The following is a 17,294-nucleotide window of genomic DNA, read 5'->3' on the forward strand; positions in this document are numbered from 1 at the left end:
TCATTCCTGCCCTGCTGAACGTCAGCTGCACACATTGGACTGCAAAAGAGCATTGGCCTTCTATCTGGAGCGGACGCAGCCCAACAGACAGTCCGCCCAATTGTTTGTTTCTTTTGATCCCAACAGGAGGGGAGTGGCTGTGGGGAAACGCACCATATCCAATTGGCTAGCAGATTGCATTTCCTTCACTTACGCCCAGACTGGGCTGGCTCTTGAGGGTCATGTCACGGCTCATAATGTTAGAGCCATGGCAGCGTCAGTGGCCCACTTGAAGTTAGCCACTATTGAAGAGATTTGCAAAGCTGCGACGTGGTCATCTGTCCACACATTCACATCTCATTACTGCCTGCAGCAGGATACCCGACGCGACAGTCGGTTCGGGCAGTCAATGTCTCAGAATCTGTTCGGGGTTTAGAATCCAACTCCACCCTCCTAGGCCCATGTTTTTTCTGTTCCAGGCTACACTCTCAGTTAGTTGGATAAATTGTTAGGTCAATCTCAGTTATGTCCTCGCCGTTGCGAGGCCCAATTGACCATGTTTGTTGTTTTGAGTGAGCCTGGGGGCTAGGGATACCCCATCAGTGAGAACAAGCAGCCTGCTTGTCCTCGGAGAAAGCGAATGCTACATACCTGTAGAAGGTATTCTCCGAGGACAGCAGGCTGATTGTTCTCACAATCCCGCCCGCCTCCCCTTTGGAGTTGTGTCTTCCCTTGTCTTTGTCTTGCTACATACGGGACTGACGAACACGAGCCGGTTCGGGCGGGAAGACGGCTGCGCATGCGCAGTGCGCATGGGCGCGCGAGGACTAGCAAAGGCCTTTGCTAGTGAAGTTTCCGATTGGAGGGGCTGCCGTGGACGTCACCCATCAGTGAGAACAATCAGCCTGCTGTCCTCGGAGTATACCTTCTACAGGTATGTAGCATTTGCTTTGTGGTAGAGGCAGTTTACTGATGTTCTTATTTAGAACATCTATTCATGTGTTTTTTAAAAATGGACCTTAAAGTGTAAATGGAAATATTTGCAGACCAGGAGGAGATGATTCAAGTTTGCATTTAATGACATGTAGCTACTGTATCTGTGTCTTTCCTCTATACAATGTGCTTTATTTATAAATTATCTTCCCAAAGTAATACAAGAAAACTGCAGTTAGCAAAAAAAAAAAAAAAAAACTGCTACGGAGTGGATTTTTGGGGGCCCTATTCATCAGTGTCTTTACTCCTAGGCACAGGATGAGAGAAAAGTCTTAATGAATTAGGCCTTTACATCATAATAGTTGCTATTTCAAAATTCTGAATTAAGATTATAGCATCTCCCTGTTAAGTTTTTATATTGAATTCTTTGTAGGTTGTGATCCATTTTTTTTTCCAATCGCATAAAAATTAACCCAAAATATTTTACGTGAGTTTTGGAGAGCACATAGAGTAACACTTAGTCTTGAACTCTCTCGGAACCATTTTGGGCTGGTTTGTTTTAATTGGGTGAGCATATGAATTATCACAACCTGTAAAGTATCCAGTATTTTTCCAGGAGCAAAATAGTCTGGTATCGAGCTACTGGAGGATTTGTTGAGGATATTTGCACATAATGTATGTTATGCTGTCAGTAGAGAGAGAGTACTAATTGCTTTTTAATGTATCATTTGTGTGTGACTGACTCAGATGTTGTTACAGGAAAGTTCTCCCCATATAATGGTATGCCTTCAAATTATTATTTTTTTAGTTATTTTTGACCCAGCAACAGGAGCAATACACTCCAGACTCTTGCTAGGGCCCATGGAAGAGGTGCTCATTAGTTTTTTTTATAGAGAGTTCCTCTCTTCCTATCTCTTCTAAATGACTTTACTCCTTAAATGCACGTTCTGCAGAACTTAGGGCTCCTTTTACTAAGCGGTGGTAGTTAATGCGGGAGCCCTTACTGCCACCTCAGTGGGTGGTGGCAAGGGTACCTCCCCATCCGAAATGGCCGCACGGCAAGTGCTTTACTTTCTACCCGGCCATTTCCTGTAGGAAAGCGAGACTTCCCGTTTACCAGCTGCGCTAAAAGGGGGCCTCGGCGCACATGTAAAACATGAGCTGATGCTAGCACCGGCCCCCTTTTTGCCACATATTAAATTAAACTTTTCCCCAAGTAAATGTTACATATACATATGGAAAAATGTGCTACCGTAGTTTCTAAATCAAAACACTTAATCTTTTCTGCTCTTACTAAGCTATGTGAAGAACATTGGTATTATCAGAAACTTCAATCAGAGTTTACCAGTATTCATTCATCTGCATTTTTTTGTTTACACAAACCATTTTCCTTTGCTAATATCCATGGAATATTCCAGTGTTCCCCAGATATTCACAAATGTTTGGGTCTTCCTTGCAATAGCAAGATGTAAAATTGCACCTGCTGTTTTAGTTCTGGATCCCTATTTGGGAGAAGATTGTACTATTACTTGAAGTCTTGCAGTCAGTTATACAGAGCATTAGTACTGCAGGAAAGAGAGAGGAGCACATGAGCTGGAAAAGCTTTTGTTTCAAATATCACAACTGACTAATTTATCTTTTTGTTTTCCAGTTTAAAAATCCCCTTCTTATGCTTCTTCTGGCTTCTGCAGTCATCAGTGTTTTAATGCGCCAGTTTGATGATGCTGTCAGTATCACCGTGGTAAGAAATCGGAATTTGGCTACTTTTCACTTTTGTGATTTTTTTTTAGCATTTTTTTCTACAGAATTGTCTATTTCTGTTTCTCATTTTGTTTTATTTTTGCATATGTTTATATATATTTTTTATTTTTTGGTCCAGGTCTTATATTTTTTTATTCTTAAAAAAACAAAAACCAAATCCATGTACGTTTGTAAAATATTGGTGCAGTTTTGTTTTTATAGGCAATAGGTACTAAATGAGAAATAAATAAAAGGCCAAATAAAAAAAAAAATGTGTGCCTTGCACTTTAGGTCATCTTCAGTTTTTTGATAATTTTCTGATGCCTTCATTGATTAAACATCATGAAAAAAACAGTGAAGTGGTGGTGGCAGAGTCATTGTCTTAACTCTCTGAATCTCAAACTCCTAATCCAAGGGTTATCAATCCAGCTGTTTTAGCCAAGTCTGGGAGTTTTTCCAAGAGGGAGGCCAATGGCCAGCGTGAGTGCTGCTTCTGATGGCCACACATAACTCCCAAGTCCCACTGCCATTGCTGCTGCAGGTGACAGGCCCATGAAACATAAAGAAGTCACGGAACCTGCTTTCCATCCATGCATGCAATGCTTCTTCCCACCCCTTTTCCGACTTGACATTGGAGGGGGCTGGATGCATCAGAGCTGTCTTAGTGTGCATGGGGTGTATGGCAGATCCCATACTTTATATTATAAGTGCAGGTGCCAATGGGGAAGGATGTGCTGCTTGGGGGCCTATGTAGGTGCTTTATAATGAGAATTTAAATAGTTAAATTTGCTTAGAAACTTTTGATAGAAATGCTGTTGGCCTTTGTACAAAATGATAAAGTTAACAGCTGAGTGAAAGTTCTATTGGACTTCTAATGCATGGCTTGCTTGAATGATTCATTGCTATGGATTTTATTTTTCCTCCAGAAATTATAAGAATTTTAAATCGTAGAAAAATAATACTGTGTCATAATTGGTCTAGCAAATGTGTGTACAGACCTTTTTACTCTTTTGTGTTCTGGTGTTGCATGAAACTTAAATCATATCATCATTCTTTCACAGAAACTGATTACGAGTTTCATAGGCTATTGCAACACTACAGCCTTGTCTCTAGCAATGGCTTGCACTTGAAATAGAGTTCAATATGATTTAGGGCAAAGGTGTCCTACCTCGGCCCTCACCCAGTTGGGTTTTCAGGATTTTCACAATGAATATGTATGAGATCCCCATTTGCATACAATGGAGGCAGTGCATGTAAATGGATCTCATGCATATTCAGTGGGGAAATTCTGAAAACCCAACTGGATTACATACCTTGAGGACAGAGGTTGGACACCCTGGTTTAGGAGATATTAAAAATAGGTTGCAATAGAGAGCAAAACAGTGGCATCTTTGGTTAAAAATAATGGTTCATCTACTGTGCTAAGTATTTAAATGTTAAAAAATGCATTCACCAGCCTTACTTTAGAACATTTTCCTGTGATGCCACTTTGCAACCATTTGTTCTGTGTTCATACATTGACTAGTGTAGTGCTAACCCAGGCTGGAAGCTTCACTCTTCAGTTGCTGCAGGGGATGTAAAAAAGAACCAAAAGGAAAGGTGGTGGGCTAATGCTGCTTAGATGTTGTTTAGTTATACCTTTCTCCTTTCCCAGTATTTCCTTACAGAAAATGGTTGTGTGTTCTGTCTCGCAAACACATCTGAAGTCAGATTTAAGAAACCTTTGGAAGCCGATTTAGTTTATAACTGGTCTGCGTGCACCTGTTTGTGTCACATATGATATGTACTTAAAATTGCATTTTAAACAAATTGTGAGGAGTGGAGGAGTAGTCTAGTGGTTAAAGCAGTAAGCTCTCAACCAGAGAGAGACCATGATTCAAATGTGCTGCTGCTCCTTGAGATCTTGGGCAAGCCACCTAACCCTCTATTGCTTCAGGTGCAGACTTAGACTGTAAGCCCTCTGGGGACAGGGGAATATCTAGTGTACCTGAGTGTAATACATCTTGAACTACCACTGGAAAAGCATGAGCTAAATATTAAATTTCAAGTTTTTTATTTCTTAATTTTTCTGTGTGAAGCATTCATGTTTTATATTATACAGTCCTAAGTAATGGTGTATTGACAGGGCCTGCACAGCCCACTGTGTGAACCATGCACTTCCACAGGATGGCGTCTCCAGGTGTGACAGTGCTCAACTGACTCACTGAAGTGAGCAGTGGCATGGAGTGAGTCTTGCAATGTTGCATGTTCTCTCAAGTCAAAAAGAGCTGTGGGCAGTTTTTTTCACTGTCCATTTTCCCAGTATCTAACTCTGAGACAGCAGAAGTAGCCAGAGCTTGTTATATTGCTGCAGCAATTCTGTCTGTCTTGCAGCACTGTGGCATAGTTAAAACTCATAATCTGAGCTTCCTCTTCTTGCAGTTAATTATTTGCACAGGACAGCAAGCCTGCAAGTTAATCACAGTTAACTCTGCAATTAATTATTAATCACAATTTAAAAAATTAATCACTTTGCCGCATTTCCTGTCTCCTCTAAACATCTGTTCTGCTCTTCCACTACCAATCCTTGTCCTTGACGCAATCTGACATCTTTCTCCCCAACCGTGATTCAACACCAACACCCCTTCGCCAGTCTACCTTAAAGGCGGTCTTCTGTTGGTCCCTGGCAGCGGCAGTGTTGCACGTATGCTGCCTGTGGCCTGTTCCGCAGCTTTCCTTTTGGCCTGTCCCACCTCCTCTGACATCACTTCCTATTTCTGTGTGGGTGGGTCAGGCCAGAGGGAAAGCTGCAGAGCAGGAAATAGGTAGTATATATGCAGTGCTGCCGCTGCTGGGGACCAAGAGAAGAACAACTTTAAGGTAGACTGGTGAGGGGAGAGAGTACCGGAGAGAGCTGCTGAACTGGATAGGCCGCTGGTAGACGCTATGGCCGAGGCAGTAAGCTCTAGCAGTCACAAGAAGAAGTTACAATGAACCCATCAGTAAACAGGATTTCATCACTGAAATTTGGCCATCTGTATTGTGTAGAAAAACGAACACAAAATACAGAGTTTATAAGTGCTGGTTCTACAAGCTACAATAATTTCCCATTTATATCTACATATAAGGGTGGTGGAAAGGGTGGTGGACTTTGGTCCTGGGGAACCGAAGAACTGAGTTCATTTCCCACTTCAAGCACAAGCAGCTCCTTGTGACTCTGGGCAAGTCACTTAACCCTCCATTGCCCCATGTAAGCCGCATTGAGCCTGCCATGAGTGGGAAAGCGCAGGGTAGAAATATAACAAAAAAAAAAAAAAAAGAAGAGCTTGATGCTGCTCACCTCCAAGTTTGTGTCACTGCTGTTGGGGGGGGGGGGGGGGGGGGGAAGGGAGGGAAAGGGAGCGAGAATGGGCCACAGGAAAGGGAAGGAGAATAATGGACCTGTGGGAAGAGGAAAGGGAGGGAAGAAAGAGAAGTAGAGAGATGTTAGATCTGGGGCTAGGAGGGAAATTCAGTCCTTTAAGAAAAGGAAGGGGATTTTATAATATGCCTTTTTTTTGTGGTCACAATCAAAGTGGTTTACATATTATTATAGAAGTACTTGGGGCAATAGAGGATTAAGTGACTTGCCCAGGCATTTTATGTTGGGTCGGTGGGGTATGCTCTTCTGAACAGGTCTGTCTTTAGTGCTTTCCGAAAATTTAGGTGGCCAAGCGTAGTTTTTATTGCTTTTGGCAATGGGTTCCATTGTTGTGCGCTTAGGTAGGAAAAAATGGTTGCATAGGTGGATTTATATTTGAGTCCTTTGCTGTTTGGGTAGTGGAGGTTTAGGTATAGTAACATAGTAGATGACGGCAGAAAAAGACCTGCACGGTCCATCCAGTCTGCCCAACAAGACAACTCATGTGTGCTACTTTTGTGTATACCCTACTTTGATTTGTGCCTGTGCTCTTCAGGGCACAGACCGTATAAGTCTGCCCAGCACTATCCCCGCCTCCCACCACCAGCTCTGGCACAGACCGTATAAGTCTGCCCAGCGCTATCCCTGCCTCCAGTCCCGCCTCCCACCTCTGGCTCTGGCACAGACCGTATAAGTCTGCCCCGCACTATCCCCGCCTCCCAACCTCCAGCCCCGCCTCCCACTACCGGCTCTGCTATCCAATCTCGGTTAAGCTCCTGAGGATCCTTTCCTTCTGAACAGGATTCCTTTATGTTTATCCCACGCATGTTTGAATTCCGTTACCGTTTTCCTCTCCACCACCTCCCGCGGGAGGGCATTCCAAGCATCCACCACTCTCTCCGTGAAGAAATACTTCCTGACATTTTTCTTGAGTCTGCCCCCCTTCAATCTCATTTCATGTCCTCTCGTTCTACCGCCTTCGTATCTCCGGAAAAGGTTCATTTGCGGATTAATACCTTTCAAATATTTGAACGTCTGTATCATATCACCCCTGTTTCTCCTTTCCTCCAGGGTATACATGGAAAGGAGAAACGGGTGATATGATACAGACGTTCAAATATTTGAAAGGTATTAATCCGCAAACGAACCTTTTCCGGAGATACGAAGGCGGTAGAACGAGAGGACATGAAATGAGATTGAAGGGGGGCAGATTCAAGAAAAATGTCAGGAAGTATTTCTTCACGGAGAGAGTGGTGGATGCTTGAAATGCCCTCCCGCGGGAGGTGGTGGAGAGGAAAACGGTAACGGAATTCAAACATGCGTGGGATAAACATAAAGGAATCCTGTTCAGAAGGTATGATCATGTAGATTTTGTGGTGTTCCTGGTTGGCAGGTTGATGAGGTCTGTCATGTATCCCAGTGACTCGCCGTAAATAATTTTATGAACAGTCGTGCAGATTTTGAAAGTGATACATTCTTTGATTGGTAGCCAGTGCAGTTTTTCTCTGAATGGTTTGGCGTTGTCAAAACGTGTTTTTCCAAATATAAGCCTGGCTGCTGTGTTTTGTGTGGTTTGAAGTTTCTTTATGATTTGATCCTTGCATCCTGCATAGATTCCAATACAGTAATCTGCGTGGCTTAGTACCATGGACTACCAGGCTACGAAATACTTCCCTCGGGAAGAATGGTTTTATGCGTTTGAGTTTCCACATTGAGAGAAACATTTTCTTTATGGTGGATTTCATTTGGGTCTCTAGTGATAGGTTACGGTCGATTGTTACTCCGAGAATTTTCAGGCTGTCTGAGACAGGGAGTGTGTATCCTGGGGTGTTAATGTTTGTGGGTTTGTATGTATTGTATTGGGATGAGATGATGAGACAGTGTGTTTTTTCTGTATTGAGTTTTAGTTGGAATGCATTTGGCCATGAGTTCATGATGTTTAGGCTTAACTTGATTTTGTTGGTGATTTCCGCCAGATCATGTTTGTATGGGATGTATAATGTGACGTCATCAGTGTAGATAAATGGGTTGAGGCCTTGGGCGGATAGGGTCTTGGCTAGTGGAGTCATCATGAGGTTGAAAAGGATCGGTGATAGTGGTGATCCTTGCGGTACTCCGCAGCCTGGTTTCCACGGTGACGATATGTTTGTTTTTTGATTTCACTTGATATGTTCTTGTGGTAAAAAAAAAACCTTAATCCAATTGAGAGTGCCATCACTGATTCCGAAGTATTCTAGGAGTCATATGTTATGGTTAATCATGTCGAATGCACTTGACATGTCGAATTGGAGGAGGAGAATGCTCTTGCCCATTTCTATTTCTTGCTTGAACTTGGTTAGTAGAGTGAGTAGTGCTGTGTAGGGGTCGAAATCTTGATTGTGACTCATGTAGTATAGTAAATTTGTTTATGTAGTCATTGAGTTGTTTGGTCACCAGTCCTTCCATTAGTTTGACTACTAATGGAATAGATGCTACTGGGCAGTAGTTGGTGATGTCGTTTTTTTTTTTTTTTTTTTAGTGTCTTTTGGTATTGGGGTGAGCAGGATGTTGCCTTTTTCTTGAGGATAGATACCCTGTTGAAGCATGAAGTTTAAGTGGGATGTGAGATCTATTATGAAGCGGAGGGGGGGCAGATTGTATTAGGTAGCTGGGGCAGGTGTGCAATTGACAATGGCTGAGTATTTTTTAATCGCCTGGGTGACTGTGTCGACGCTGAGTAGAGCAAAATTTGACCATATTCGGTCAGCAGGGTATTCACCGGGGGTTGGGTCTAGAACATTGATGAAGTTTTCAATGTCCATGTTGTTCTGAGGTAGGGTTTTGCATAGGTTTACAATTTTTTCGTTGAAATATTTAGCAAGGTTGTTTGCAGATGGGATGTCAGTGTTGGTTGTGGTGACGGGAGTTGTGTCTAGTAGTTAGTTCATGAGATGGTATAGTTTCTTCGTGTTTTTGTAGTCCGGCCCAATTTTAGCTTTGTAGTATGACCTTTTGGTCTGTCTAATTGCGTATTTGTATTTCCTTTGTAGTTGTTTCCATGCGTTGAGTGTGTGTTCGTCTTTTATTTTTTTCCATGCGCCTTCCAGTTTCCTAGATTGTGTTTTTAGTTTTTCAGTTCTTCATTGAACCACGGTGTCGAGTTGTGTCTATGTGAAGTTCTGGTTTGTAAGGGCACTATTTCGTCTAGTATATGTTTGCATTTTTTGTCCCATTCTGAGAGGTAATATATAGATTCAGTTTGTGCTGTCCAATTGTTGTTGTATAACTGTTGCCAGAAAGAATCCGGATCTATTTGACCTTTCGTGGTATAAGTTGTGTGTTCTCGGGTGTAGAAAGATCCCCTTTTATTCCATTTTAGGGATAGGTTTAGTTTGTAATGGTCAGTCCACGGTTCTTCTGTCCATCGAGCCTGTGTTGTGGACAGTTTGTATTAGATGAGGTCGAGTGTGTGACCCTTCACGTGGGTTGTTTGTGTGTGTGGCCATGTAAGGTCACATAGATGAAGGAAGTCATAGAGGGGCATAATTGAACGAAAACGTCTATCTCCATGGGCGTTTATCTCCGAGAACGGGTCCGTGAAGGGGCGGACCGAACCGTATTTTCGAAAAAAATAGACGTCCATGTTTTATTCGACAATTTGTGAGCTGGGCGTTTTTGTTTTTCAGTGATAATGGAAAATGAAAGCGCCCAGCTCAAAAACGAATAAATCCAAGGCATTTGTTCGTGGGAGGGGCCAGGATTCGTAGTGCACTGGTCCCCCTCACATGCCAGGACACCAACCGGGCACCCTAGGGGGCACTTTTACAAAAACAAAAAAAAAGGTAAAAGAGCTCCCAGGTGCATAGCACCCTTCCCTTGTGTGTTGAGCCCCCCAAATCCCCCTCAAAACCCACTGCCCACAAGTCTACACCATTACTATAGCCCTAAGAGGTGAAGGGGGGCACCTACATGTGGGTACAGTGGGTTTGGGGGGGTTGGACGACTAAGCATTAAGCAGCACAATTGTAACAGGTAGGGGGGGGGGGATGGGCCTGGGTCCACCTGCCTGAAGTCCACTGCACCCCCTAACAACTGCTCCAGGGACCTGCATACTGCTGCCAGGGAGGTGGATATGACATTTGAGGGTGAAAATAAAAAGTTGTGAAACATCATTTTTTGTGGTGGGAGGGGGTTAGTAACCACTGGGGGAGTCAGGGGAGGTCATCCCCGATTCCCTCTGGGGGTTATCTGGTCATTTAGGGCACTTTTTGGGGCCTTATTCGTGAAAAAACAGGGTCCAGGAAAAGTGCCCTAAATTCTAGCTACAAACGCATACTTTTTTTCCATTATCGGCGAAAGGCGCCCATCTCTCCTCGGCCGATAACCACGCCCCAGTTCCACCTTCGCCACGCCTCCGACACGCCCCCGTCAACTTTGTACGCTTCCGCGATGGAGTGCAGTTGAAAACGTCCAAAATCGGCTTTCCATTATACCGATTTATTCGTTTTTGTGAGATAAACGTCTATCTCCCGATTTGGGTCGAAATCTAGGCGTTTTTCTCTTTCAATTATAAGGTGGATAGTAACATAGTAGATGACGGCAGAAAAAGACCTGCACGGTCCATCCAGTCTGCCCAAAAAGACAAACTCATATGTGTATACCTTACCTTGATTTGTACCTGCCTTATTCAGGGCACAGACCGTACAAGTCCGCCCAGCAGTATTTCCCGCCTCCCAACCACCAGTCCTGCCTCCCATCACCGGCTCTGGCACAGACCGTATAAGTCTGCCCTCCACTATCCTCGCCTCCCAACCACCAACCCCTCTTCCCCCCACCTGCTCCGCCACCCAATTTCAGCTAAGCTTCTGAGGATCCATTCCTTCTGCACAGGATTCCTTTATGCATATCCCACGCATGTTTGAATTCCGTTACCGTCTCGCTGCACCCTACGCCTGGAATAAACTTCCTGAGCCCCTACGTCTTGCCCCATCCTTGGCCACCTTTAAATCTAGACTGAAAACCCACCTCTTTAACATTGCTTTTGAGTCGTAACCACTTGTAACCACTCGCCTCCACCTACCCTCCTCTCTTCCTTCCCGTTCACATTAATTGATTTGATTTGCTTACTTTATTTATTTTTTGTCTATTAGATTGTAAGCTCTTTGAGCAGGGACTGTCTTTCTTCTATGTTTGTACAGCGCTGCGTATGCCTTGTAGCGCTATAGAAATGCTAAATAGTAGTAGTAGTAGTAGTAGTTACCGTTTTCATCTCCACCACCTCCCGCGGGAGGGCATTCCAAGCATCCACCACCCTCTCTGTGAAAAAATACTTCCTGACATCTTTCCTGAGTCTGCCCCCCTTCAATCTCATTTCATGTCCTCTCGTTCTACCGCCTTCCCATCTCCGGAAAAGATTTGTTTGCGGATTAATACCTTTCAAATATTTGAACGTGTGTATCATATCACCCCTGTTCCTCCTTTCCTCCAGGGTATACATGTTCAGATCAGCAAGTCTCTCTTCATACGTCTTGGAACGCAAATCCTGTACCATTCTTGTAGCTTTTCTTTTCACCGCTTCCATTTTTTTAACATCCTTCGCAAGGTACGGCCTCCAAAACTGAACACAATACTCCAGGTGGGGCCTCACCAACGACTTGTACAGGGGCATCAACAGTTCCTTTCTTCTGCTGATCACACCTCTCTCTATACAGCCTAGCAACCTTCTCGCTACGACCACCGCCTTGTCACACTGTTTCGTTGCCTTCAGATCCTCAGATACTATCACCCCTAGATCCCTCTCCCCCTCAGTACCTATCAGACTCTCACCGCCTAACACATACGTCTCGTGTGGGTTTCTACTCCCTAAGTGCATCACTTTGCATTTCTTCGCATTGAATTTTAATTGCCAAACGTTAGACCATTCTTCTAGCTTCCTCAGATCCTTTTTCATGCTTTCCACTCCCTCCCGGGTGTCCACTCTGTTGCAAATCTTAGTATCATCCGCAAATAGGCAAACTTTACCTTCTAACCCTTCGGCAATGTCACTCACAAATATATTGAACAGAATCGGCCCCAGCACCGATCTGAGGCACTGCACTACTTACCTTTCTCTCCTCCGAGCGAACTCCATTTACCACTATCCTCTGTCATCTGTCCGTCAACCAGTTCCTAATCCAGTTCACCACTTCGGGACCTATCTTCAGCCCATCGAGTTTATTTAAGAGCCTCCTGTGGGGAACCGTGTCAAAAGCTTTGCTAAAATCTAAGTAGATTACATCTATAGCATGTCCATGATTCAATTCTCCAGTTATCCAATCAAAGAATTCAATGAGATTCGTTTGGCACGATTTCCCTCTGGTAAAACCATGTTGTCTCGGATCTTGCAACTTATTGGTTTCCAGGAAATTCACTATCCTTTCCTTCAGCATCGCTTCCATTACTTTTCCAATAACCGAAGTGAGGCTTACCGGCCTGTAGTTTCCAGCTTCTTCCGCAATCTCATGTGTTGGTAGAGTTTGGGTCTTCAAGGTGAAGGTTAATGTCTCCTAATACTATAAATAATAAAATACAATTGTAACTAAACATTTTAATTGAAATGCAGCCCTACCGAATAGGTAGCACTGGCCTTGTGCATTAAAACTAATGTGAAACACACAGTGCCTACTACATGAACGTAAGGTGCTTTCATTTTTGTGATAGGTCTGAAGGGAGTCTATGTCCAATTATTTTTTATGCCTACACCATTGTTTGGTGGATTTATTTTAATGAGCAGTAACAAGCAGCAAATCCAAAATGAGACATCTGTGGAAATGCAAGCCAGCACCACAGAAATCCCATTTGAACTAATTGTTACCTCAGACTGCCAGATTTGATTAGAAATTCTTTGCTAGAATTTATAATTGTGTAATTTAAAAAGAAAAGCAGCAATGAGAGATTTTATTTTTCTGTTCACTATAAGGATGGCAGGAGTTTGAACCTTTTTTTTGTTTGTTTGTTTTTTTGGTATCTCGGTGAGACAGTCAACAGGGATAGTGAAAAAGTGGAGGGCATTGGACCATTTTTTTTTTGTTTTGGGTTTTTTTTTTGGTTCTTGTCTGCAATCACCCAGTGCTGAAATAAGTCAGCAAAACAAAATTCCTTTTTAACTTAATGATGGTTAACTTGTATCTTTCCTTTTTTTTTTTTTCCTAGCAGAGGAATGATTTTCTGTAATACAGCAGAAAAGCCACAAGAGTTATATAAGATACAGACCTTCTTTGCCTAAGTCCCAGAAACTATTTGTCAGTAAGGTGTGTGCTAGGCTTGAGAGGTATTTACAACTTTGACAGGGCCTGTGCTCCTGGGCAGTGAGAATCTTCCATAAAAATACTTGGGTCTCGCCACCATCCTAACAATTGATTTAATGTATATCAGCTACTATATTGCCTTTTTAGAAGTGAACAACTGAAGAGCTTATCTTGACAGCTGCATGCTTGCTTAGATAACTTGCTGTGTGGAGAGTGAATTTGATTTTGTACAGTATGCTTTGGATTTAGCTCACACCTTTTCAGTAGTAGTTCAAGGAGAGTTACTACGTAGATCTACTTGTTTAAATTTCGATTATGCTATTCTTTATGTAACACTAACTGTTATCTCCTAATCTATTATCTACCAATAACGATACATTGTAAGCTACATTGAGCCTGCAAAAAGGTGGGAAAATGCGTGATACAAATGCAATAAATAAATACTATAGTTGTAGAGGGTTTACAGTCGAAGTTTGTACTGAGTAATGGAGGGTGAAGTGACACCCAAGGACACAAGGAGTATTTGGGGAATTTGAACCCTGGATTCTCTGGTTCTCAGCCCACTGCTGTAATCATTAGGCTACTCTTCCATGCTTGTTAACCTTAGAATTCTATGTAACATTTCGGTACATTTGTAGCTATAGAATCCTCACAGTAGTCTTTGGGCATTATCCTAGTGTTTGGATTGAAACGAAGTCAGCAGTCTGATAAGTAAACTTTCTGATGTCACTCTTTCCATTTTTCCTTAGGCAATACTTATTGTCGTTACTGTTGCTTTTGTACAGGTAAGTGAGTTTATTATGCTAGCTTGCAGTGCTTCTAAACAGGGCCATACCAACCCGAAATTACACCTTCTGTGACATGTCCCCTGGAGCTCCCACACCACCCACTGTGCCACGGTCAAGAAGAGGAAATAATGGATGAGGAGCAATTTTGACAGTCCTGCTTCCCTGTACGGCCATAAGGGTCCTGCTTCTAAAGATTTTAGCCATGCACATTCATTCCCAATGAGGCCCTGTACAGAGAATAGTGTGATTTTTGACATTTGAGGTAACAAATCATTTTGCTTGGAAGTGAGAGATCAGTAGTATGTAAACTAGCAGGACATCCATCCGAGAATAACATTAATATTTCTTGTTCTGGATTTTAAAACTAAGGAGAAGGGTTACCCTACAACAGTGATGGGCAACCTTTTGAGCTTGATGTGTCAAAATTCGCCAAAAAACCGAGCATAACTCAGGTGGTGTGTCACTTCGAGAAAAATCACTGCTACTAGGACCGCCCCCGGGCCCCCCCCTACCCGAGATCGCTGCCCCCTACCCGAGATCGCTGCCCACCCAAGGTCGCTGGGCCCCCCCCCTCCACCGAGCCCAGAACTAACCTTAAAGCCTCCTTTCACGTCGCAGCAAGCAGCAGCAGGGCAGACCTCTCCTCCTTCCTTCTGTGCTCCGCCCTCGCGGACGTTACGTCAGGCGAGGGCGGGACACGGAAGGAAGGAGTGGCCTGCCCTGCTGCTGCTTGCTGCGACGTGAAAGGAGGCTTTAAGGTTAGTTTCCGGGAGCGAGGAGGGAGGGCGGACCCAGTGCATTTTTTGTAGAAAAAAAGGTGCCGGTACTCATTATGGGTGGGGTCACCACATATGGCTCCACCCCTATGATAGCCATACCCACATTAGCCACACCCCTTATATCAGCCATGGCGCATATAAACAGACATCATTGAAAATATACTAGTATAGGAGAAAAACAATAACTTGTGATTTTTTTTCATTATAAATCATTTCTGTAAGATGTTACAGCTCCAGTATACCCAGTGCAAAATAAGACAACAGATGTAAATTCTGAAATTGGACAAATTCCAAACACTAAAATGAAAATAAAATAATTTTTTTCTACCTTTGTTGTCTGGTGACTGTTTTCTATCCATACTGGTCCAAGTGTCTGATTCTGCTGCTCTCTATCTGTTCTCTTAACTCCGTTTCCAGGGCTTTCTTTCCATTTATTTCTTTACTTTCCTCCTTTCTTCTTCCATGTCCAGCATTTCTCCTCTCTCCCCGCCAACCCCTCCATCCATCCATGTCCAGCAATTCTCCTCTATCTCCTGCTCTGCTCTCCTCTCCATCCATTTCCAGCATTTCTCCTTCCTCTCCTGCCATCCCATCCATGTGCATCTCCTTCCTATCTTCCCTCCCCTCCATCCATGTCCAGCATGTCTCCTCTCCCCTCCCCTCCCATGTCCAGTGATTCTCCTCTCTCCCCTGCCCTCCTCTCCTATCCAAGTCCAGCAATTCTCTCTTCCCTGCCTTCCCCTTCCATCCATGTCCAGCAATTCTCCATTCTCCTCTCTCCTCTGCCCTACTATCCCATCCCCTCCATGTCCAGCGATTCTCTTTTGCCCCCTATCCTCCCCCTCCCTTCAATGTCCAGTGACTCGCCCCAGCCTCCACCTGCCCCTGAGATCATTCAAACCCCAGCCCCACTTGCCCAGCCCCCCAGCCCCACTTGCCCATACACACATACTCCCAGCCCTACTTGCCCACACACAAACCACCAGCCCTACTTGCCCACACACACCCCCAGCTCCACTTGCCCCCACACACACACCCCCAGCCCTACTTGCCCACACACACACATCCTCAGCCCCACTTGCCCACACACACAGACCCCCAGCCCTACTTGCCCACACACACACCCCAGCCCCAATTGGCCACACACACCCCCCCAGCCTCAATTGGCCACACAACCCCCCAGCCCCACTTGCCCACACACACACACACACCCAGCCCTACTTGCCCACACCCCCCCCCCCGCCCCAATTGGCCACACACCCCCCAGCCCCACTTGCTCACCCTCCCCTGCTCACTCCCTGCTGTTTGCACCGACCCCTGCCTCGTAAAACTTATTTTTTCGCGAACCGGCAGACTGAAGAAATAAAACAAACAGCTGACAGGCTTGCCTCCTTCGATCGCGTCGGCCGCTTCCTTTCCCTGCATTCTGAGCGCGTCCCGCCCTCCTCTGATGTCATTTCCTTTCCTCGAGGGCGGGACACGCTGAGAATGCAGGGAAAGGAAGCGGCCGACGCGATCGAAGGAGGCAAGCCTGTCAGCTGTTTGTTTTATTTCTTCAGTCTGCCGGTTCGCGAAAAAATAAGTTTTACGAGGCAGGGATCGGTGCAAACAGCAGGGAGTGAGCAGGGGAGCACTGGGCGGACCACACTGCGGCGGCGCCGCGTGTCATCGAAAATGACTACGCGTGTCAGTGCTGACACGCGTGTCATAGGTTCGCCATCAGGGCCCTACAAAATAATCACACTAGCATAAAAAAGTAGGGATAGACCAACAGGCACAAAATGAGGAAACCTAGTATAGAAAGGTACAACCAGTGGCAACTTCTTCACAAAGTCAGGCCACTATGTTTATTAAAATAAACCTTCAGGGGTCTATACTATATGTCCCAAATAACCAAAGTACTGAAAAATAGGACTTGACATGGTGTCGTGTTTCAATGTGAATGCCTGCATCAGGAGTCACAACATATCTGTCAGCCTGCATCCCCAGCAGCTTTCGCACACTCCAGTTCTCCTTTCGTGTGTGTCAAAATCACTTTCTAGTTCAGCCTCATTACGAAAGCAGCTCTGTCATGGGTGATTGCCAGAGAATTGGGAAGTTGTGCGAAAGCTGAAGTGCCGGGGGTGCAGGCTGACGGGTATGTTGTTACTCCTGATTCAGGTGTTCAAACATGGCACAGTGTTGTCCTGTTTTTGAGTACTTTGGTTATTTGGGACATATGATATAGGTCCTTGAAGATCTATTTTAATCTGTGACAATAAACATAGGCCCCTGTTTACAAAGCCATGCTAGCGGCTGGTGGTGCGGTACTGCCAACACAGCCCATTCACTTTGAATGGGCTATGTCGGCAACGCCACGCGGCAGCTGCTAGTAAGGCTTTGTAAACAGCGGGGATAGTGACCTGACTTCGTGAAGAAGTTTCCTCTGGTG

The 17,294-nt window shown here is 44.5% G+C and overlaps 1 protein-coding gene across 7 annotated transcripts in view; it reads left to right on the top strand.

Moving 5' to 3' along the window:
• Window positions 1-17,294, top strand: part of ATP2C1 (ATPase secretory pathway Ca2+ transporting 1) — a 291,909-nt gene that overhangs the window by 79,080 nt on the left and 195,535 nt on the right. For all 7 annotated transcript variants that reach the window (XM_030206388.1, XM_030206411.1, XM_030206380.1 and 4 more), the window contains 2 exons: window positions 2,564-2,653; window positions 14,046-14,081. In XM_030206388.1, coding sequence (XP_030062248.1) covers window positions 2,564-2,653; window positions 14,046-14,081 — 126 coding nt within the window. The remainder of the gene's footprint in view (window positions 1-2,563; window positions 2,654-14,045; window positions 14,082-17,294) is intronic.

The sequence above is a fragment of the Microcaecilia unicolor genome, chromosome 1 (genome assembly GCF_901765095.1).
Source record: "Microcaecilia unicolor chromosome 1, aMicUni1.1, whole genome shotgun sequence".
Classification (NCBI taxonomy): domain Eukaryota; kingdom Metazoa; phylum Chordata; class Amphibia; order Gymnophiona; family Siphonopidae; genus Microcaecilia; species Microcaecilia unicolor.